General features: G+C 38.7%; 1 protein-coding gene across 9 annotated transcripts in view; it reads right to left on the bottom strand.

The window, feature by feature from the left end:
• Nucleotides 1–23,998, bottom strand: part of NEK7 (NIMA related kinase 7) — a 146,862-nt gene that overhangs the window by 3,483 nt on the left and 119,381 nt on the right. For all 9 annotated transcript variants that reach the window (XM_057544815.1, XM_057544814.1, XM_057544810.1 and 6 more), the window contains one exon: nucleotides 21,093–21,206. In XM_057544815.1, the coding sequence (XP_057400798.1) occupies nucleotides 21,093–21,206 (114 nt within the window). The remainder of the gene's footprint in view (nucleotides 1–21,092; nucleotides 21,207–23,998) is intronic.

Raw genomic sequence — 23,998 nt, 5'->3', positions numbered from 1 at the left:
TTTATATATTTGTATATATATATAAAGTTTTTATTAGTTTTAAAGTAAAAGCACTCCTCCAAACTAAGAATAATAAAGGCAAGCTAAGTAACAAATAGTATTCTAAAATTCTCAACTGTATGAAGTAGTACTTATACCCTCATTTTATAGATGAGAGGACTGAGGTTTACTTATTTATTGGGCGGGCCAAAAGGTTCGTTTGGTTTTCTGCGTAAGATGGCTCTAGTAGCACTTAGTTGTCTTTAACTTCATTCAAAACAATTTTGTTAGATTGTATGTGACACCTGTCATATCAGCGTGCATTTAACAAAAGACTTATCAAAGTTGGTAAATTTCTGTGTAGCCATTTTAATATTGAAGATGGAAGAAAAAAAGCAACATTTTCAGCATATTATGCTTTATTATTTCAAGGAAGGTAAAAATGCAACTGAAACGCACAAAAACATTTGTGCAGTGTACAGAGGTGTTGTGACTGATCGAATGTGTCAAAAGTGGTCTGCAAAGTTTGGTGCTGGAGATTTCTCACTGAATGATACTCCATGGTCGGGTAGGCCAGTTGAAGTTGATAGCAATCAACTCAAGACACTAATTGAGAACAATCAACGTTATACCATGCGGGAGGATAGCCAACATACTCAAAATATCCAAATCAAGCACTGAAAATCATTTGCACCAGCTTGGTTATGTGAATTGCTTTGATGTTTGGGATCCACATCGGTTAAGTGAAAAAAACCTTCTTGACAGTATTTCCACATGCAATTTTCTACTTAAACGTAATGAAAACATTCCATTTTTAAAACAAATTGTGACAGGCGATGAAAAGTGGATGCTGTACAACAATGTGGAATGGAAGAGATCATGGGGCAAGTGAAATGAAGCACCACCAACCACACCAAAGGCCGGACTTCATCCAAAGAAGGTGATGTTGTGTATATGGTGGGATTGGAAGGGAGTCCTCTATTATGAGCTCCTTCTGGAAAACCAAATGATTAATTCCAACAAGTACTGCTCCCAGTTAGACCAACTGAAAGCAGCACTCGACAAAAAGTGTCTGGAATTAGTCAAGAGAAAACACATAATCTTCCATCAGGATAACGCAAGACCGCATGTTTCTTTGATGACCAGGCGAAAACTGTTACAGCTTGGCTGGAAAGTTCTGATTCATCCACCATATTCACCAGACATTGCACCTTCGGATTTCCATTTATTTCTGTCTTTACAAAATTCTCTTAATGGAAAAAATTTCAATTCCCCAGAAGACTGTAAAAGGCACCTGGAACAGTTCTTTACTCAAAAACATAAAAAGTTTTGGGAAGATGGAATTATGAAGTTGCCTGAAAATTGGCAGAAGGTAGTGGAACAAAAGGGTGAATACGTTGTTTGATAAAGTTGTTGGTGAAAATGAAAAATGTGTCTTTTATTTTTACTTAAAAACTGAAGGCACTTTTTGGAGAACCCAATACATCACAGAAAAAAGCACATTTCGACAAATTAAGAAAATATCCTTCCATCTGATCCTACAGCCAATGAGTGAAGAATACAAAATTTTATTCTTAATTCTAAGTGCCAGAGTTTATGAAAACACGCGTCTTCGTAATCTGGTCTCTCCCAGATGACAAGCCAAATCAAGAGGAAGAACCAGATTCTTTAGCATTTAAGTATATCTTTAGAAGTTATTCAGATATTCTGAACACTTGCATTAACTCTTTTTCACCAGTATAAAAGCACTTAAATTATCAAATTACTGTAATTTCTTCACAGTCCTCAACTTCCACCATGAAGATTTTTTTCATCTGGAGGAAACAGAAGCTGGTGATAAAATCTGGGCTGAGTCTGTTAACACTGCGACGAAGAAGGCCACTACCAGTGAGAAAAGTCAGCTGGAAAGAAGGTGTGTGGAAGGAGACCCCCAGGGGAGGGGAGAGGAGGGGAGGAGATGGACGGGGCTGTGGAAGCCAGGCTCACTCAAGGCACCTGCAGCCCTGTGCCCTGAGGTAAGGCACTGTCTCCCGAGGTTTATTTCTTCATCTATTCAAGGAGGCTGGAGTAGATAACCTATAAGGATTCTTCTAGTTCTAGCCCCTAGGTTATATGATTCTACCAGAATGAAGTTTAATGACACAACTTCACATCTAGAAGTTCAACAACACTGACAGTTAATGGTAGACCCACTGGGAGGGTCCGAGGATTTCAATTTCTATTCTTTGCAATGGTGCAGAGGATAGTATTCAACATCCTAAGGGGTATGGCCGTACACAAGGCATCTTACTATGGTGATCTAAGAGAGATTTAAATCAGAAAGAGGTTGGCATTTTACCCATTAAAATAAAAACAAATACATCCAGTTATACACAATATAGAAAACAGTAGGAAAACTATTTATAATGATACTTATATTTAAAAAGACAATGTTTTCTAACACGTCACCTAGTTGTCAGAAATTTTGTTTAGAGATGAAAATGATAAAAGGAGCAGAAAGGATAACTGTGGTACCAAAATTAATTCTATTTAACCAAGATACAAGCAGATGCAACAGCCATTTTTTGACTGAATGAAACTGCTGCACCCTTCAGGCTAGTCAAGAAACCTCACTTTTCCTGGATAGTAATTCAGAATAGGGTGAACTTTCCAACCTACTGTAGCAAATGCTTGGCCCTCACATGCTCCCGCCATGAGGATTACAGACAGATCAGTGCAGGTGCAGCTGAAGGAGACAGGCTCTCTGGCTCCCCGGGTGGAAGACGAGAGCCAGAAGTGATCGAAAGGGGAAGGGACCAAGAGTGGGGGAAACGGAGAGGTGGCTGAGCAGCGTGAGCAGAGGGACGGGCTTCACAGGGACACCAGGCGAAGCAGAAACCCATGGCAGATGGAGCCAGGACTACCCACCACTCGCTTTTTCCTCCCCGTTTATGTGGCTCAATCTCCTTCAGATACGTGGTTTATTTTCTCATAAAGATTTTTCCGGGGGGTGGAGACGAGATGGCAGAGTAGAAGGATGTAAGCTCACCTCGTCTTATGAAAACACCAAAATCACAACTAACTGCTGAACAACCATCGAGAAAAAAATTCTGGAACCTACCAAAAAAGATATCCTACATCCAAACACAAGGAAGAAGCTACAACGAGATGGAAGGAGGGGCGCAATCGCAATACAATCAAATCCCATACCCGTTGGGTGGGTGAGACACAAACTGGAAATAATTATATCACAGAGGTTTTCCCAGAGGAGTGAAAGTTCTGAGCCCCATGTCAGGCTCCCCAGCCTGGGTGTCTGGCAACGGGAGAAGGAACCCCCAGAGCATCTGGCTTTGAAGGCCAGTGGGGTTTGATCGCAGGAATTCCACAGGACTGGGGAAACAAACTCCACACTTGGAAGGCACACATAAGGTCTCGTGCACACCAGAACCAGGGGAAAAAGCAGTGACCTCATGAGTCTGGGCCAGACCTACCTGCTGGTATTGGAGGGTCTCCTGCGAAGGTGGGGGGTGGCTTTGGCTCACTGTGGGGAAAAAGACACTGACAGCGGCAGTTCTGGCAAGTACTCATTGGCATGAGCACTCCTGAAGGCCACCATTTTCTCACCAAGACCTGGCTCCACCCAATAGCCTATAGGCTCCAGTGCTGGGATGCTTCAGGCCAAACGACCAACAGGGTGGGACCACAGCGCCACCCATCAGCAGAAAGTCTTCCGGAGGCCACAGCTGCCTGCTAAATACACCCTTTGACATGGCCCTGCCCACCAGAGGGAAAAGACCAGGCTCCACCCACCAGTGGGCAGGAACCAGTCTCTCTCACAGGAAGCCTGCACAAGCCTCTTAGATCAGCCTCATCCACTAGAGGGGCAGACAGCAGAAACAAGAAGAACTACAACCCTGCAGCCTGCAGAATGGAAACTGCAATCACAGAAAGTAAGACAAAATGAGAAGGCAGTAGACTATGTCCCAGAAAAAGGAACAAGATAGACCCCTGGAAGACAAACTCAGTGGAGATAGGAAATCAACACAAAAAAGAATTCAGAGTAATGAGAGTAAAGGTGATCCAAGATCTTGGAAAAAGAATGGAGGCACAGATTGAGAAGATACAAGAAATGTTTAACAAAGACCTAGAAGAACCAAAGAACAAACAGAGATGAACAATACAATAACTGAAATGAAAAATATGCTAGAAGGAAACAATAGCAGAGTAACTGAGGGAGAACAGATAAGTAACCTGGAAGACAGAATGGTGGAAATCACTGCTGCAGAACAGAATAAGGAGTAAAGAATGAAAAGAAATGAAGACGCTCTAAGAGACCTCTGGGACAACATTAAATGCACCAACATTCACATTATAGGGGTCTCAGAAGGAGAAGAGAGAGAGAGACAGGACCTGAGAAAATATTTGAAGAGCTTATAGCTGAAAACTTCCCTAACATGGTAAAGGAAACAGTCACCCAAGTCGAGGAAGTGCAGAGAGTCCCAGGCAGGATGAACCCAAGGAGAAACATGCCAGGACACACAGTAATCAAATTGACAAAAATTAAAGACAAAGAAAAAATATTGAAAGTAAGAAGTGAAAAGCAAAAAATAACATACAAGAGAACTCCCATAAGGTTATCAGCTGATTTTTCAACAGAAACTCTGCAGGCCAGAAGGGAGTGGCATGATATATTTAAAGTGATGAAAGGGAAGAACCTACAAAGAAGAATACTCTACCCAGCAAGGCCCTCATTCAGATTTGACAAAGAAGTCAAAAGCTTTTAGACAAGCAAAAGCTAAGAGAATCCAGCACCACCAGACCAGCTTTGCAACAAATGCTAAAGGAACTTCTCTAGGCGGAAAAGAAAAGGTCACAACTAGAAACAAGAATATTATGAATGGAAAAGCTCACCAGTAAAGGCAAACATACAGTAAAGGTAGGAAATCATCCACACAGAAATATGATATCAAAACCAGCAATCGTGAGAAGGTACACATGCAGGATATTGGAAATGCATTTGAAATTAAAAGACAAGCAACTTAAAATAATCTGTTTATATAAAGGCTGCTATATCAAAACTTCACGGTAACCACAAAACAAAAATCTACAATAGATACACACACACACAAAAAAAAGGAATCCAAACACAACACTAAAGTTAGTCATCAAATTACAAGAGAAGAGAACAAAAGAGGAAGGGAAGAAAAAAGACCTACAAAAACAAACCCAAAACAATTAACAAAATGGCAGTAAGGACATACATGTCAATAATTACCTTAAACATAAACAGATTAAACACTCCAACCAAAAGACACAGACTGGCTGAATGGATACAAAAACAAGACCTGTATATATGCTGTCTACAAGAGACCCATGTCAGACCTAGGGACACATACAGACTGAAAGTGAGGGGATGGAGAAAGGTATTCCATGCAAATGGAAATCAAAAGAAAGCTGGAGTAGCAATACTCATATCAGACAAAACAGACTTTAAAATAAAGACTGTTACAAGAGACAAAGAAGGACACTACATAGTGATCAGGGGATCAATCCAGGAAGAAGATAGAACAATTATAAATATATATGCACCCAACATAGGAGCACCTCAATATATAAGGCAAATACTAACAGCCATAAAAGGGGAAATCGACAGTAACACAAAAATAGTGGGGAAATTTAATACTCCACTTTCATCAATGGACAAATCTTCAAGACAGAAAATTAATAAGGAAACACAGGCCTTAAATGACACATTAGACCAGATGTACTTACTTGACATTTATAAAGCATTCCATCCAAAAGCAGCAGAATACACATTCTTTTCAAGTGTGCATGGAACACTCTCCAGGATAGATCACATACTGGGCCACAAAATGAGCCTCAGTAAATTTAAGAAAATTGAAATCATATCACGCATCTTTTCAGAACACAATGCTATGAGATTAGAAATCAAATACAAGAAAAAAACTGTAAAAAACATAAACACACGGAGGCTAAACATTATGCTACTAAACAACCACTGAAGAAATCAAAGAGGAAATCCAAAAATACCTAGAGACAGATGAAAACGAAAGCATGACAAATGAAAATGAAAGCATGAGGTAAAAGCAGTTCTAAGAGGGAAGTTTATAGAAATACAAGCTTACCTCAGGAAACAAGAAAAATCTCAAATAAACAATCTAACCTTACACCTAAAGGAACTAGAGAAGGAAGAACAAACAAAACACAAAGTTAGCAGAAGGACAGAAATCATAAAGATCAGAGCAGAAATAAATGAACTAGAAACAAAACAATAGCAAAGATCAATGAAACTAAAAAGCTGGTTCTTTGAAAAGATAAACAAAATTGATAAACCTTTAGCCAGATTCATCATGAAAAAAAGGGAGAGGGCTCAAATCAATAAAATTAGAAATGAAAAAGAAGTTACAATGGACACCACAGAAATAAAAAGGACTCTAAGAGACAACTACAAGCAACTTCATGCCAATAAAATGGACAACCTAGAAGAAATGGACAAATTCTTAGCAAGGTATAATCTCCCAAGACTGAACCAGGAAGAAATTGAAAATATAAACAGACCAATCACAAGTACTGAAATTGAAACTGTGATTAAAAAACTCCCAATAAGCAAAAGTCCAGGACCAGATAGCTTCACAACTGAACAACCGAATTCTATCAAACATTTAGAAAAGAGTTACTACCTACCCTTCTGACACTATACAAAAAATTTGCAGAGGAAGAAATACTTCCGAACTCTATGAGGCCATCATCACCCTGATACCAAAGTCAGACAAAGATATCACACAAAAAGAAAATTCCAGGCCAGTATCACTGATGACCACAGATGCAAAAATCCTCAACAAAATACTAGCAAACCAACTCCAACAATACATTAAAAGGATCATACACCATGATCAACGGGGGTATCCCAGGCATGCAAGGAATTTTCAACGTCTGCATATCAATCCATGTGAATCCATCATCAACCAACTGAAGAATAAAAACCATATGATCCTGTCAATAGAGGCAGGAAAAGCTTTTGGTAAAAATCAACATCCATTTATGATAAAAACTGTCCAGAAAATGGGCATAAAGGGAACATACCTCAACATAATGAAGGTCGTATTTGGCAAAACCACAGCTAACATCATACTCAATGGAGAGAAGCTGAGAGCATTTCCCCTAAGATCAGGAACAAGACAAGGATGTCCACTCTTGCTCGCCACTTTTATTTTACATAAGTTTTGGAAGTCTTAACCACAGCAATCAGAGCAGAAAAAGAAATAAAAGGAATCCAAACTGGAAAAGGAGGGGTAAAACTGTCACTGTCTGCAGATGACATGATTGTCTACATAGAAAATCCTAAAAACGCTAACAGAAAACTACTAGAGCTCATCAATGAATTCGGCAAAGTGGCAGAATACAAAATTAATACACAGAAATCTGTTGCATTTCTATACACTAACAACAAAAGATCCAAAAAAGAAACCCAGGAAACAGTCCCATTTACCAGCACATCAAAAACAACAAAATACCTAGGAATAAACCTACCTAAGGCAGCAAAAGACCTGTACTCTGAAAACTATAAGATGCCGCTGAAAGAAATAGAAGATGACACAAACAGATGGAAAGATATATCATGTTCTTGGACTGGAAGAATCAATATTGTGAAAATGATTATGCTACACAAGGCAATCTACAGATTCAATCCAATCCCTATCAAACTACCAATGGCATTTTTCACAGAACTGGAACAAAAAATTTTAAAATTTGTATGGAGACACAAAAGACCCCGAATAGCCAAAACAATCCTGAGAAAGAAAACGGAGCTGGAGGAATCAGGCTCCCTGACTTCAGATTATACTACAAAGCTACTGTCATCAAAACAGTATGGTACTGGCACAAAAACAGAAATATAGATCAATGCAACAGGACAGAAAGTCCCAAGATAAACTCATGCACCTATGGTCACCTAATCTGTGACAAAGGAGGCAAGAATATACAGTGGAGAAAAGACAGCCTCTTCAATAAGTGGTGCTGGGAAAACTGGACAGCTACATGTAAAAGAATGAAATTAGAACATTGTCTAACACCACATAGAAAAATACACTCAAAATAGACCAAAGACCTACATGTAAAACCAGATACTATAAAACTCTTAGAGCATAACATAGAGCACTCTCTGACATAAATTGCTGCAATATCTTTTTTGATCCTTCTCCCAGAGTAATGGAAATAAAAACAAAAATAAACAAATGGGATCTAATTAAACTCAAAAGCTTTTGCACAGCAAAGAAAACCCCTGAATGGGAGAAAATATTTGCAAACAATGTGACTGACAAAGGATTAATCTCCAAAATTTACAAACAGCTCATGCAGCTCAATGTCAAAAACAAAAAAAACAACCCTATCAAAAAATGGGCAGTAGATATAAACAGACAGTTCTCCAAAGAGGACATACAGATGGCCAAGAGGCACATGAAAGGATGCTCAACATCACTAACATTAGAGAAATGCAAATCAAATGAGATATCACCTCACAGCAGTCAGAATGGTCATCATCAAAAATTCTATAAACAATAAATGCTGGAGAGGGTGTGGAGAGAAGGGAACCCTCCTACACTGTTTCTGGGAATATAAATTGGTGCAGCCACCATGGAGAACATTATGGAGGTTCTTTAAAAAACAAAAAACAGAGCTCCCATATGATCCAGCAATCCCACTCCTGGGCATATATCTGGAGAAAACCATAATTCAAAAAGATCCATGCACCTTAATGTTCACTGCAGCACTATTTGCAACAGCCAGGACGTGGAAGCAACCTAAATGTTCATTGACAGATCAATGGATAAAGAAGATGTGGTACATATATATACAATGGAATATTACTCAGCCATAAAAAAGAATGAAATGATACTATCTGCAGCAACATGGATGGACCTGGAGATTATCATACTAAGGGAAGTCAGACAGAAAAAGACAAATATCATATGATACTGCTTATATGCAGAATCTAAGAAAAAAATGATACAAATAAACTTATTTACAAAACAGAAACAGATTCACAGACTTAGAAAACTTATGGTTACTGGGGGGAGCGGTGGGGGGAGGGATAAATTGGGAGTTTGGGATTGACATTAAAATGGATAACCAACAAGGACCTACTGTATAGCACAGGGAACTCTACTCAATGTTCTGTGATACTGAGCGTGTGTCTCAAGACTATGAGACTCATGCTTCTTTGGCATCTTCACCTGAGCCACGTCACCTGTTCTTTCAGCATCAGAAGAATCGTTTTTTCTCTTCTCAATTCTGTCACTGGAATCTCTTCCAGAATCTGAACTTTGCACATCAGTAACTAGGACCCAGGTGGCTCTGAATGAATATTTAATGAGTGAATGTTGAGTCTGTTATTCTTCTAAAATTTCAGTCTCTTCTCATCTGCGGATTCCTTCACCACAGTATGTAAGTACAGTTAAGTCTGTCCATGGAACTCCTCCTAACTGCTGCTGCACCTCATTTATTTGCTCTAAAACTAAGCTCAAGGGTGAATAGAATCTCAACTCACTACCTCGAGTTCCTGAGCCCGTGCAGCCTCCTTTTCGGGCCCTCACCCCCAGCGGCAGCGCATTGCCCCACCCTGGCCGAGGCGGGTGGCGTGTGCAGGCGCTACATCTAACGGCCTCCTCCTCCTTCCTGCCAGGCTGACGGTCCGCCGTTCCCTGGCTGCGAGTCCTTCCTCCCCTGGCTCCCTGACACCTTGCTGGTTCTCCTCCAGCTTCTCGGACTTTTCCTTCTAGTTTTCTTTGTAGGTTGAAGGTGTGTCATCCTCTGACAATCCCTCCAGTGCTGGTGGGCCCCAAAGCGCTTTCCTTACCCCTTTTCCCTCTTCCCTCCGCCTTCTTATCCTGCGTCATCTTCTTCTGTGCTGCAGCCACCGCCGCGCGCCGAGGGTCACCAGACCTCCTCAGGGGCCCCATCCATGCACCCGCCCCACCGCTGCCCTCTGAACACATCTACCCACACAGACGTTAACACCTCACGTGAAACGTGTTCAGAACTGAGATCTTATTCTTCATCTCCCCAGACCAGTTCTTCCTGTCTTGGGCAGTGCCTCCCATTTCTGAAGCCAGAATCTGAAATTTGTACAGGCCATGATCATCACACTTCCTGCCCCCCTGCCCAACAATCACCAGCCGAGTCCTACTGGCTGAGAAGACGCACTGTTCCTGTCACAGTCTCCACCACTACGGTACTGGAACACTCCTCCACTGAGAGCTTGCTTCCTTTTACCAGCTTGGCCTTTTGCTCTGGATCCCTCATGATGGTGCCTGATACAGCTTCCCACACATACTGATCATCCACTAACACTCAATGGTTTAATTTCAAATCATTACCACTAGAAAGTGATGTCACGTGGGTTAAGGTATATCTGAGTTCCAATCAAGAGAGATGGGTTACAGGGTTCTGACAGGGAATGGTGGTTACTGGGTGATGATAACAGGTGGTCCTCCGGAGTAGAGAAACTAACATCTCAGGTACTTTATATTCAGGTACTCAGAGGCTGGACTGACTTCCAACTGGTGAGCAGAGTGGTGAGATGCTTCAGCTTTGAACAAAGGTGTCAGCCTGACTTGCTGCTTGCTTTCCCTTAAGTAAATCAGCAGAATAGAACCTATCACTGCAGGTCCCTGTCAAGGAATACATAATGGTGTACTGAATATTCAAAGACTGGACTATTCAAAAAATGTGAACTCAGAGAGTACTGAGATGTGTGCTACACAGCTCCTATCAAACCTGCTAAGAGGATGAAAATTTAGAGAAGACCTGGTAAGGAATACAATTCATCCTTATAACTTTGGATCATCTATGATGTACCCTTTAATCAAATTAGGCCACCAGAAGGCTGCATGGTGGGAGCACACTGGTTCATCCTGCTGCTAAAGCACCTTTCCAAAACCATGCTTTAATGCTTGCCTTTGGCTTTTACCAAAAATCACTTAGGTATTTATTGTGTAATTGCTGTGTAAGACAATGCCGGTATATCACTCACAGACCCTTACAGGAGATACTCCTATCATAACTTAGTAGGAGAAAACTCTGTTCTCTCTGAAGAACAGGTACACTTTCTCCTTAAACACAGAAACGGTTTGCTTACTGTTTCCCGCAGAGCCATGACAGAAACGCACAGATCTGCCTCAGCGGCTCTGTTGGCTGGGAGGTAAGGTATATGTACCTGCCCCTTCTCTCCTTGGTCCTGAGTTGGACTTCTGTTCTATTTTAATAACCTGTAAGTCGTGTCTTTTATTTTAAGTTATCTCAAATCCTTTTAGAAAAATGGTGGATTGTAAACATGTTATGAGAGATTTATATAGGCCCGAATTCTTAATTTGATGGCGTTTTCTCTGATATAACTATTGGTTGTTCTAAAGATACATTTAAATAGACATATTAAACTAGTGGGGGGGAGAAATCAGTTGCAATAGTCTTTTGGCAAAGCAAGGGGAGAAAAAAAATCACAACAAATAACTTACTACTTTTATATTACAAATGGCCATGGACCAAGTTTAGCTATTTAACAACTAAAAAGTTGGAGACTGCCTAGCAAAGGTAAGGGTTTTTTCTCTTCCTCTAATTAATGACTGTTCAACCCTACTACCATCTCTTATGTTGTTCCTATATTCTAATGTGACTCCCTCCAAAGAAAGTGTACTTGAATTTTCACAGGGAACAATTTTTTTATATCAGGTTATGAATTTACACAGTGACATGATGAATCATAAAAAAAATGCCTCTAAGTTTTCTATCAGTCAGACATTACATAATCAAAAAGAAATAATTATCTTAGTGATCTCCCTCAGTATTAGTCTTACATTTAAAAAAAAAACAAAACAGTTCCTGCAAACCTCTGGAAGAAACTACCTTAAAAATCCTGAACAACGATATAACACTTTGAGATGATTCTAAGTACTACATTATTAACTACGTTCAAGGAAGACGTATGTTCATATAATCACTTTAAGAATTTTATATATATTCCTATATGTCAGGCTTTAATTTCTAATAATATTGTCAGGCAATCACTTGCTCAAAAAAATTTTGTGTTTAAATTGAGGGAATCAGCTTTCCATTTATTACTTTATAGAAATAACTCCAAAATCAGTAGATATTACATTAATAAAAATAAACAGGAGTATGTAAAAGAGACATTTCATGGTTTACGGTACCTCGAGAAAATTGTTTAGTTTGCATTACTTTACATGTTTGTAAAAACATGTACTTTGTTGTTGTTTTTAAATTGTTTTATAGGACAAGTTAAAAATAAAGGTCTGAATATGTAGGAGCCTTTACAAAAATCAGAGAAGAAATAACTGTGTAATGCAGATGTTTAAGGGACATTTAAAAAGCAACACAAACATTTAAGGGAGGAAAAGCATATAAAATAAAAATAAAATGAATTCTCTCCAACATTTCTGAAGGATTATGAAATCATAAGCCACATGGAAATTAATGAACGAAGTAGAGAAAATGCAAATATATTCTGATCTATATATGTCTAAAGAAATATCAAAGCACATAGGTTGGTACCAAAAATATTAAGAGTGTTAACAGTCACTGTCGTCAGGGCGATAACCCACTTAAGCATCCAGTTCAGTTGCATACAGGTGAGGAAAACAGGGCTCTCCGTGCATCGTGGCACAAGGTCACGGACACAACTCTCGATAGAGTAACAAAGACCCTGCTCTTGGTACTGCTTCTCTTCCACCCCATCCTAATCCCTCTAAGACCAGTTACGGTGTATCAGTCTCCCAGACACACCCAGTTTCCATCTACACAAGGACACATTTTAGCACCCCAAAGTGGGTCTAATACATTAACGCGCACTATGTTTCGAAGCTTTAGATGTTTATACAAAATGAGGAGGCAGATCCAATGCATATGCCAAAGCATCACTAGTGACTGACTTGGGGGGGGGGGGGAAGGGAAAAGAAAGCCCTCCTACACAGATACGTTACAAGGTAATGTTATGGCTCCATTCCACAGAAAAATCATTCAGTGTCTTCTGAAAACTGTGAAACGTCTTTAGAAAGTTACACGGTTTCACGGGATCCCACAGGACGCGTAAAATATAGGGCACCACTTTGGATTCGTCTTCAAGGAGCGAGTCCCCAGTGTCACTTCAGAAGCATACGTGAACAAAGGGCCTACTTAAATATATTTTTTAAACAAAAATGAAACATTTAAAGCTTAAAGATCTAATGTTATATGGCAACTTTAAGTAAGGTGGTCAATTGATATTATAAATGATGAGAGTTTCAAACTTACTAAAACCATTTTTAGGAAGGAAAATCAAATGTTATTAATAGTGTTTGAGATAACACTCAATGTTAAGTTAATTTTAATAAATAATGGCACAGTTATAGATTATATTTAATATTATTAGATATCTCATTCTACATTTTAAAGTAAAATACTCTCATCTCACTTAGCATTGGATTACATAACTGTAAGAACTAGAGAAATATTTGTGAAAACAGATATACTCCCAAACATTATTTGTGCCACATAATATAATGTCCCTCATTCTAATATTCTTGGGACAGTGTATTAGGAACAGTCTTCTAGCACCAATTTAAATAACAATGGTTAATTTCCAGTAAGAACTCCAGGAAATTTATATAGTTGTATTAAAATTTGTGAAGGTAGCAACTATAAAATAGAACTATTTAGACTGGTCAAATGAATAAAAAGTTTAACTTCAAAATATGCAAAAAATAATCTGTACCTGGCACTTGCATTTTTTTTTCTTATTTATATAAAGTAGCTCTTTTATGTGCTAAAACAAAGGTCATGTTTTTTGTTACTGACTCAACTTTCTTAAAAAACTTCTTTAAGCATATTCCGAATTTAAATATAAACAGAAATTACCTGTAAATGTGAGGCTAAAAAGCTAGTTATAATTTTTAAGGCTTCCACTTAGTACTTTCCCTTCCTTTCCTTAAGGATAAACATTTGGGAAATGAAGCATTAATAAAATTACAACAAACCATAACATTTTTTGTTTAGCATGTCATGGATCGACACTTCTGATACCTTATTTGAAATACATGTAGTAGTTTTCACATATTCTAATACGTAAAAAATCATTCTTACCCTTCTGCGCAAGTTCCTTATTCTTTCCCTTCAGTGTGGCGTGGCCCACAAGCTGCGGCCAGGCCAGGCAGAGGAGTGCTCTGAGGGAGCTGCGACCCTGCCTCTCTGCCCAAGACACAGTGCCCCCGGGAAGGGGCGCCCAGGTGACATGGTGCGTGAGGGTGGGGACAGAAAAGAGAGCACTGAAGAGCCCACGAGCCTGGGGTAGAACTCACTCACATAAAACCTGAGACTCTCCTTCAGGCTGCTTCCTTTGCTCTTGCAGCACAAGCAGTGGATGTCGTGAGGGGTGCCCTGGAGTCTAGTATTCGCTCTGTTACTTCTGGGTCTCTGTCTGCTCACGTGTAAAATGGGAATAATGCTGCAGACCTTCCTTCCTTAACAAGAAACTTCTTATGTGGGTGAAAGAAAATGGTGATTTCAGAAGCTGAAAAAATTTAGGTATTCCAATTTTATTTAAAGCCATGTAAATATATACTCTACAACAGTTACTCTACAATAACCTATAAATATCTGAAATCAGTTTAGTTCAACTAAAAATTCACCATTATTATTTTGTTATTCATATATAATCAAGCATAGAAAGGATCAAGCTTTTTAATCCTTATATTTTAAATACTCTGGAAAAATCAGTACTTACCTAGTCTCAAGAATAATGAAAATGCCACGATGAGGTATCACCTCATACTGGTCAGAATGGCATCATCAAAAAGTCCACAGATAACAAATGCTGGAGAGGGTGTGGAGAAAAGTGAACCCTCCTACACTGTTGGTGGGAATGTACATTGGTGCAGCCACTATGGAGAACAGCATGGAGGTTCCTTAAAAAACCAAAAATAGAACTACCATATGATCCAGCAATCCCACTCCTGGGCATATATCCGGAAGAGACAAAAAGTCTAATTCAAAAAGCTACATGCACCCCAATGTTCATAGCAGCACTATTTACAACAGCCAAGACATGGAAGCAACCTAAATTTCCATCGACAGATGAATAGATAAAGAAGGAGTGGTATGCATATACAATGGAATATTACTCAGCCATAAAAAAGAATGAAATAATCCCATTTGTGCTAACATGGATGGACCTGGAGATGATCATACTAAGTGAAGTAAGTCAGACAGAGAAAGACAAATATTATGCATCACTTCTATGTGGAATCTAAAAAATAATACAAATGAATCTATATACAAAACAGAAACGGAATCACAGACAGAGAAAACAAACGTACGGTCACCAAAAGGGAGACGGAGGAAGGGGAAGGAGGGATAAACTAGGAGTTTGGGATTAACAGATACAAACTATTATACATAAAATAGGTAAAAAACAAGGACCCATTGTACAGCACAGGGAACTATATTCAATATCTTGTAATAACCTACAATGGAAAATAATGTGAAAAATATATATGTATATAACTGAGTCACTTTGCTGTACACCTGAAACACAATGTTGTAAATCAAGTATACTTCAATTAAAGAAAAAAAGAATAATGAAAATGATGCTGGAAATTCTTATGCATTTGAGTGAAGTGGTGGGGAAGACTCTGCCAGTGTGCACCACTGAACTATTCCTGGGAAAAACCCTCCCTCCTGCCTTCCATTTCTCTAACTTAAAAAACATAAAAAAGGAGGAGGGGGAACTGTGGCATTGTCTAAGAAAGGAAGAAATCATAATGGAAGTAATAAAGTAAAAAAAAAAAAAAAATTGTTATTTAATAACATTAAAGAAAAAAGATTATCATTTTGGAGGTGAATGTTTATGAGATTTCATCCATTCTCCATTAGTTCTTTGGATGTGACCTTTTAGGTTGATATTTTATAGGATAATTGCATATTCGAGAAGTAGCTCCATTAACTAACTGAGTTTTAATAGTAACTGATATTTTTCTATCTGTGGGCTGGAGGTATAAAGCCACAAAACAAACAGAAATTTAATGTACAACAAGAGAGGCATTAAATAATGTGAACACTGATTAATGGTTTAATAATTTTCATTCCAATCCTATATTTTGGTTTCTTCACCTATAAAAGAAGTGGTAAGACCTACTAAATTATCAAGTTTTCAAAAATATAATTACAAGGTAAGCACAAGTACTGTGTCCTAAAATAGTCTTTGTCACTTATAATAAATGTAAAATTACTACTAAAGAGATAAGCATTTGCCGTAATAGTTCAGATCCACAAGCACTGCTATCATAACACTGTCCACTTTGTTAGAAAGCTTCAACCACCTCACCAATGTTTTACAGGCACTTAAGTTTCTTTTTCACTCCAAGTACGGTTTTCAAATCTTCAGTTTATCTCTCCCTACTCTGTTTTCTCAGCCCGAGGACACTCTTCTTCTCTCTACTCGTTTCCATTTTTCACTTTCAGCTGCAAACTCTTTACTCAACTTTTCAGAACTTCCTTCCAATCTGCTGAGGCAAAATTCTCTTCAACCTTTCCTGTGTCTTCTCTATGTATGCTAGGATTTTTTAATTAAAAAAAAAATTAAAGACACAAATCTGTATTTCACATTGTGTTAGTGCTCAGATTTTCAGGTATCTGTTAAAAAGAACTAACTCAGTAGAGAACCACACTTTACACTTTCTATATAAATGCTTTTCAATAAACTATTCACTATTTTTTAAAATTTAGATTCTCCTGAGATAAAGCAGTGAACAACAGTGAAAATGCACAATGCTGATGATTACTCCAGTGTGTCCCAAAGAAATTAAATACAGAAACTGAAGGGAAAAAAATCTATTTGCCTTATTTCCTAGTAATGGACATTGGACATTCCAGATATGATGTTGCTTGCTTATAAGAATGAAAAAAATCATATAGCAGGTAATATCAATAAAAGGAAACATCATACCTCTGACCTGTCTTTTGGGTAATTTTCTTCCTCACTGCATAGAGAGTTCTGTAAGAACATTCACTCATTCAATTGACATTAACTGGTTCATTCATTCTTTTCATTTATTCCTTTAATCTCACTCTCTCATTCGCTCAATTGATCGATCAATCAATCAATCAATCAGTCAATCACTGAACCTTTTTTAGTGTGCCAGGCCCTGGAGACACACAGATAAAAAGCAGTTACAGGAGCCAGACAGTCTGGAGTGGGGAGTCACATGTGCAAAGAAGACGTGGGACAGATACACAACGGAATACGACTCAGCCAGAACAAAGAAAGAAATTTTGCCATTTGCAACAAGATGGGTGGACTTGGAGGGTATTATGCTAAGTGAAGTAAGTCAGACAGAGAAAGACAAACACTGTACATCATCACTTATAGGTGGAATCTAAAAAAGAAAACAAACGTGGCTATAACAAAAAAGAAACAAACTCACAGACACAGAGAACAAGAGAGTGGTTTACCAGTGGGGAAGGGGGAGGGACAAAAGGGGATTAAGAGGCACAAACTACTACGCATAAAATAAGTAAGCTACAAGGATATATTGCACAGCACAGGGAATATAGCCAATATTTTATAATACTTATACATGGAGTATAACCTTTAAAAATTGTGGATCACTATGTTGTACACCTGAAACTTACATAATACCGTAAATCAACTCTACCTCAATGAAGAAAGAAACAATTATAATGCAGTGTGGCTGCCAAGGGAGGAGGGTTTGAGGGGTGGAGAAAGGGGAGCAGGATAACTTTATGTAGGAGATGACGGCCATGGTTTGTTCTAGAGACAACGAGTTTGCCCGATAAAGAACAGGGCAAGGAGCATTTCAACACAAGGAAACAGCACCCACAGAAAGATGGAAACTCATGGGCCTTCTAGTAGAACCTGCATGGGCAGAGGTCAGGAAAGAAGAGAGTACACTGCGATCAGAACGCCAGAAGAGCTCAGCCCAGACCAGACTACGAGGGGCCGTGGGAATTACAACTCCTTGGACATAGCAAATGTCCCATAAATGTCTGCTTCACTGATGTTAATTTCTTAATCACCAACAATACTAAGTTTAATTAAAACTAAGAGGTATCTCAGGGAAAATATCTACCTTTTTTTTTTTTTGACCCAATATTTTTATTGTTAAGTACAGTAATTCCCTATTGCTACATGGATGAGATCACTACTAGAAAAGGAAAGAATACTGAACACCAAAAGTCATAAAAAAAGATACTTTAGTCAGCTACAAATATATATACGTTCCTAATATCATTCATGTGCAGCTGAGATAATTCAGTTTGGAATCCTAAACTGTACATAATAACAACAGCATAATTCAAAAGGAAATATCTCTGACATACAGGTTTATTTTTCCAAAGGATACTATTTCTCAGCTTTGGTTTTTAATGCTTAAGTGTATCTATGTCTTAGATCATAAGAAATTTAAAAATCCCAAGCTCTTAAACTCTGAGCTGTTCTAAATGGAATGACTGTATCTGGAAATAAACCTTGTAGAGCTCCTCAGGATTCTGATCAATCGAGGCTGGTTGGCAGGCAGGCCTTTTATTCTCATGAAATGCTCCCTGTGTGTCCTCTTTGGGCAGGAGCCTTAAAAATTTAGCAGTAGCTAAATCAACTTGGTAAGCTTTCAAATAGATATTTGGTGGGAAATTAATTTGCTTAAAATGTTTAGTTTTCCAACAGATATAGAGTCTGTTAGCATTTGAGCTATAAAATTGACACCTAATGGATTGGTCTCTTAACTAAAAGTTCACTGTTGAAAAACTTTGTACTTCACTTTTCATTGTTTCCTAAATTTTGCCATACTAAAAAAGCTAAATGGCAATTTGGACTTTTTAAAGATCTAAAAAGCCTACTATATAAAGGAATAATAAGATGCCGTTAATGGATGGCAGCATGAAGTCTGTTCATGTTTTTTGCTACCATAAATTCTGTATAACTATTGTCCAAACAACTTGAGTTCCTACTTAAGGAGAGAAAATATTTATTAGCACATCTGCATTTCAAAGCTCTTATTCTGAGAACTTTTCTACATAACTGAACAGATTAAAGTAAGATCATTAGTCTGTATTTTTTATATCTCATTTCTTCAGTAAGAATTAGTTTCCCCGTTTACCTACGCATTACAGCTTTCAGTTTTATCATCGTGCAACAGCAAATTTTACCAATCGGAGAGACCGTACTATCTTTTTTGGAAAGTACATCATATAACGTGTTTTGCTTTATATCTCTCTTCAAAACTGGTAACTATATAGAGTGAAGTAAAAAAGTGTAATCTATTTTCCTTTCCCAACCATAAGACCTTCTTCTATCTGGGCCAGACTTTGATATTTGCCCCTTGGCTGAGAATCCGCAAATCCAACTTCACACTTAGCTGCAGTGAAGTAGCCCTGCAGGCAGGCCGACTTCAACGAACCACTAGTGGTATCATCATTAAAATCCTGCTGAAGGTCACCATGGCAACCGCCTGCTGAGGCTTCACTGCTGCACTCGGCATCTCCTAATCAGCTACCATGTGAAATGCAAATTCAGACAGTCTGAAAATTAGTCAAGAAGAATAGGGGATGAGGATGCAGATATGTGAAATATTCATGCGCTTCGTGGAAAAAAGAAGACAGCATGAATGACACAACAAAGGACGGCCCCTGACATTCTCGCTATCATTTTGCATGACTATTCACACCCTACTGTATTTCCAGGCCGAGAGTTCTGAAGTTGGCTTTGTGAAGTGCTGTATTTATATTCTATACCCAAAATAGTAATTAAAAATGGCTAACATAATAGCATTAACATCAAATAAAGATAATACTTCTAAATTACCACCACTGCCTTGTAAGAGTTTGTTCTAATTACCTGAATACCAATGCTGTGAAACAAAAAAACCAAGCGTCATTGATTATCAGTATCAAAACGATTAGGAAAAAAAAAAAAAAAAAAGGTACTTTCAACATCCTAGGACCACAAATGCCTTACATATGGTAAAAATTCTTTAGAGATATTTATTATTCAAGTTACATGGACTCACTCTTCCTTATATAAAATTGGAACCGACTGCATTCATTTCACATAGAAAGAGTGACAAGACCACCTAAAAGGTGAACATTATAATTGTTTCATATTTTTCCTTTGCCCCTTTCCATTTTCCTTGGGCAAAACCTCTGCTGCTCACGAGCAGGTGAGATGTCCTAAAACAGTGGTTTCTCTGGGTGGGTCCCCAGTGAGCTTTCCAAAAAGAGTTATGTGAACACACTTAGTTAACCTGAGACGCCGCTATTCTGCATATCTCCTCCTTAAATATAGGTAAAATCATGATGCATTAGGCAAAAATGGGAGATGTTTTGTTCAATGAAAAACTGGATGTTGGGTGGAGCCCAAACAACTCATTTCAATGGGTTCCCAAAGCAAGCAAGGATCCAGCTCAGATCTTAAGGTAAAGTCTTCTAAGATTTTCAATTCTACCCAATGTACTCTTTACCACATCTACAGTGATAACCACAAGCGTTTCCTACAGGAATCTGACTGCAGCAGTGAGGTGGGGATGGGGCAGATCTTGTCAAAGTAGAAGGAGGGAGGGTAAAGCTGAGAGAATGAGGCTGAGAAGCATGCAGCTGAGAGATGTTTGCTTCCAACCTGGGAAAACATGGGCTGCAGGGAGGAAGTGGTGCCAGAAGAGAAAGTTACAACTGCGTGCTGCTCTGAGACCATGGGCATGAGGAGGAACCCTGTTAAGAGGGGCCACTGGACATGCTGGTCGCCCAGAGCCTGGCTTCGGCATTAATTCTGCCCTCTGCCGTGCTCAGGAGGCTGTAGTCAGCCACTGCTCCCATCCCAGGTAGGAAGTGGCCAATGTCACACCACATGCTGCGCTGTGTTCCCCTCCACGTGATGAACTAACTGTGGTCAACTCTCTAACGGCCAAGCCTCCGAGAGAAGGAAGACGGAATGAAGGTGCTCTTTCTGCCATTTGTACTTGTCATTTGTATCAATGGATAAAAGAAGATTCTGTAATAAAATGCAAACGTCAGCAAAATGAACAACGTGAACGCATGACTGAAAAATGACTTACCTCCTCTGAATAGTGATCTGAAGGAAGAGGTGGGTAGTCACACTGCTCTATCTTCTTACACAGCGAGTACAAGTTCATTTTGTCGCCATAGAAAGGACTCTGTAACGCAGCCATCTGTAAAATGCTCCCAATGAAACTGATATAGTTACATGGTAACTTTAAGGGAGATTTCATCAAGTATATTACACTGGGGGGGATAATTACAAATACTTTAAATAAAGTTCTCTAGGCATTTTGTGTTTCATGAATACCCTTTTCAGAGAATTATTAAGTCCTAAAAAGTCTTACTTCAATTTTTGGTTATTATTTTCAACATTTAAACTTCCTTAAAAGGGAGAAATGGTTAGCATATAATTATTTATACACATACACACATATGCAGTATAAAACAGTATTAGAAGAATAACAAAATAACTTAAGACTCTGTAAATACAGTGCTATAGGAACGACTAGTATATCTCATGACTAGACAGACATCAATGGTATGTATCAACCATGTAATGGTCACAATACAACAAAAATGAAACTGAAGTTAAAACTGAATTATAATCTAGCCATGGCTTGGGGAACAGAACACACAGCATTTTATTTCACATGGCAGTTTCTGTAGGAAAAGGTTATTTTGAGATAAAAAATGTCTTCTCAGTCTGAATGTTATAACTGATCCTCAACTAGTTCACAACGAATTAGAACTGCTTTTCTTTTTTGATGATGTCTCGAAAACACGAAATGTGCTCAAAAGCCCTAGGAGTCATGGCCGCTACTTCAAGGCATCCAAATGAGATTTTTATGCAGAAAAAAAAAAAAAAACGACTCAAAGAATGAATGCCTTTAAAAAAGACATTATTGAATTTAACTTTATTTTAAGACCAGGTTCTAACTTGACCTGATTTCAGGTGTGAGCAAGGACTGCGGTTAGCAGGGTTACAAACTAAAAATTCAATTGAAAATGTTCGCCTCCTCAATCTTTGAACTGCGGGCGCGAGACTACAACACAGAGTACGACGCTGCCCCCAAGTCAGTCACCCTTTTCTACATGTGCTAATAAGTTTGATTTTGGAAGGACAATGTGTACATTCCCCAGACAGGCCGGGCGTGCGTGCAACACGCTGGGCCGAGCAGTGCTCCTCGGTGGGGACGCACGAGCTGCGAACGGCTCTCATCTGTCTGGGCCGCTGCGGGCAGAGCTTAACTCCTTCCCGGCCTGGACCGCGGGGCCTGGGGGGAAGCAGAGCGCAGAGCCGCCCGGCAGCCCTTTCCTAGATCTCCTGCAAAACCACCTTAGGAACAGGTGTTCCCCACGAAGAGAAGAAACCCCCAAACAAGGTGCATGTCCCTTAACATATAAATTTCCACTCCATTTGAGAGGAAATTTCTAGAAGAGGGGCTCCAATAATAATTACGTGTTTTGTTGAAATGCGAGGACACTTTATGATAAAACACAATCTTTAAAATGCCCCCCTTGAAAAATAGACTGTGTGTATAAACTATTGTCTCTCCGTGTTTGCAAAAACCCTAAGTAAACGTCCGTATATTCATTATCATGTGCCAGGAGTTCATTACAGTACTTTTGTCTCAATACTGCAGTGTTAAAAAAAAAAAAAAAAATCTGAATGTCCCCTAAGGAGTTAAACAGGAATAGTATATTTTCATGCATCTCCTGCTTTGACAGATGAAAAATGTCAACTGTCCTGTTTTTATTTTCAAGCTTTTGCACTATTCATCTGGTTCATTAGTGCATCTCGATGCTGCCCCTGACAGCTGCTCGCCCTCTCCTCCCAGCAGCTGAATTTTTCAGGCTAATTTGATCCTCCACACTGAGACGATCGCTAGAATGATTGACTTGCTCCCTGACCTCCAGGGTCCGACTTCCCTGATTAGTATTCTCGGGGTGTTGGAGGGACGAAAGCCCACTGTCTGTCTTTGGGGCTGGTGGCAGCTCTCTTTTTTTTTTGAACTGTAAGCCACCAACCTACAACCCTGGAAGGATGCAATTGCTGCACTGAACAATAAAGGAAATGTGTAAAACCTACTTTTCCATGTAAAGGTCCGTGTAGCAAAAGCACAGCATCTTGATTTTAATTAGTAAAGTCTACTTTGTTGCATATCAATTAAAACTGTACTGCTAGTTTTTTTTTTTTTTTTTGAGGTTTCAGGAATATTTGAAAGTCTAATTTTCTGAGTTTAAAATACGTTTTCAAAAAAGGCTTCCCACTCCTTCGTTGTGAATGATAAATTCTTAGTGGGATACAATATAAAATATCGATGTGATGCTATGGCCAATTTTTTAAAGCTAAACTACTGGGCATTTTTATTGACATTCTATTAAAACGTAACCAGAAGGAGATAACAGCATCAAGGTAAATTAAATCCTTAGAAAAATTCTAGTTCTTCCCAATCACCTGCATGGAGCAATTGAGAAAATGTGCTGAGCTGAAAACTAATGTTACCATGTTAAATACTGTAACTCAAAACCATCCACGACACATAACACGCATGAATGGAGGAGTGTCCAAAGAAACAATTTTTATTTTGGTGTTCAAGTATACATAAAAATGGGACACTGCCTCTCAAAGGCAAATCCAGAATGTGAAGAATTATTTCAGTTTTGACATGGGAGTCTGCTGGTCCTATAAGAATTAGCAAACTTCCCAAAAAATGCTTATTACCTCAACTGAACTTTTTCTTTTTCATTGCTAAATTTAATCTCTTTAGTGGAAACCAATTTGCTGTTTACTTTTAGGTGTATAAAGGGAAAACGGTGCTTTGATAATATTATTAGACTATGGCCTGAAGGAATCTAAGGTCACCTAAACAGGTATAAAATATTTTAAAATGTACAAAGTGCCTTTTAAACTTTACAATAACTTAATATAATCAAATCAGTGCAACACTGTTCCAACCTA

The sequence above is a fragment of the Balaenoptera acutorostrata genome, chromosome 1 (assembly GCF_949987535.1).
Source record: "Balaenoptera acutorostrata chromosome 1, mBalAcu1.1, whole genome shotgun sequence".
NCBI classification, from domain to species: domain Eukaryota; kingdom Metazoa; phylum Chordata; class Mammalia; order Artiodactyla; family Balaenopteridae; genus Balaenoptera; species Balaenoptera acutorostrata.
Note: the sequence above shows the minus strand (reverse complement) of the source record. Positions and strands in the feature narration are given on the sequence as shown.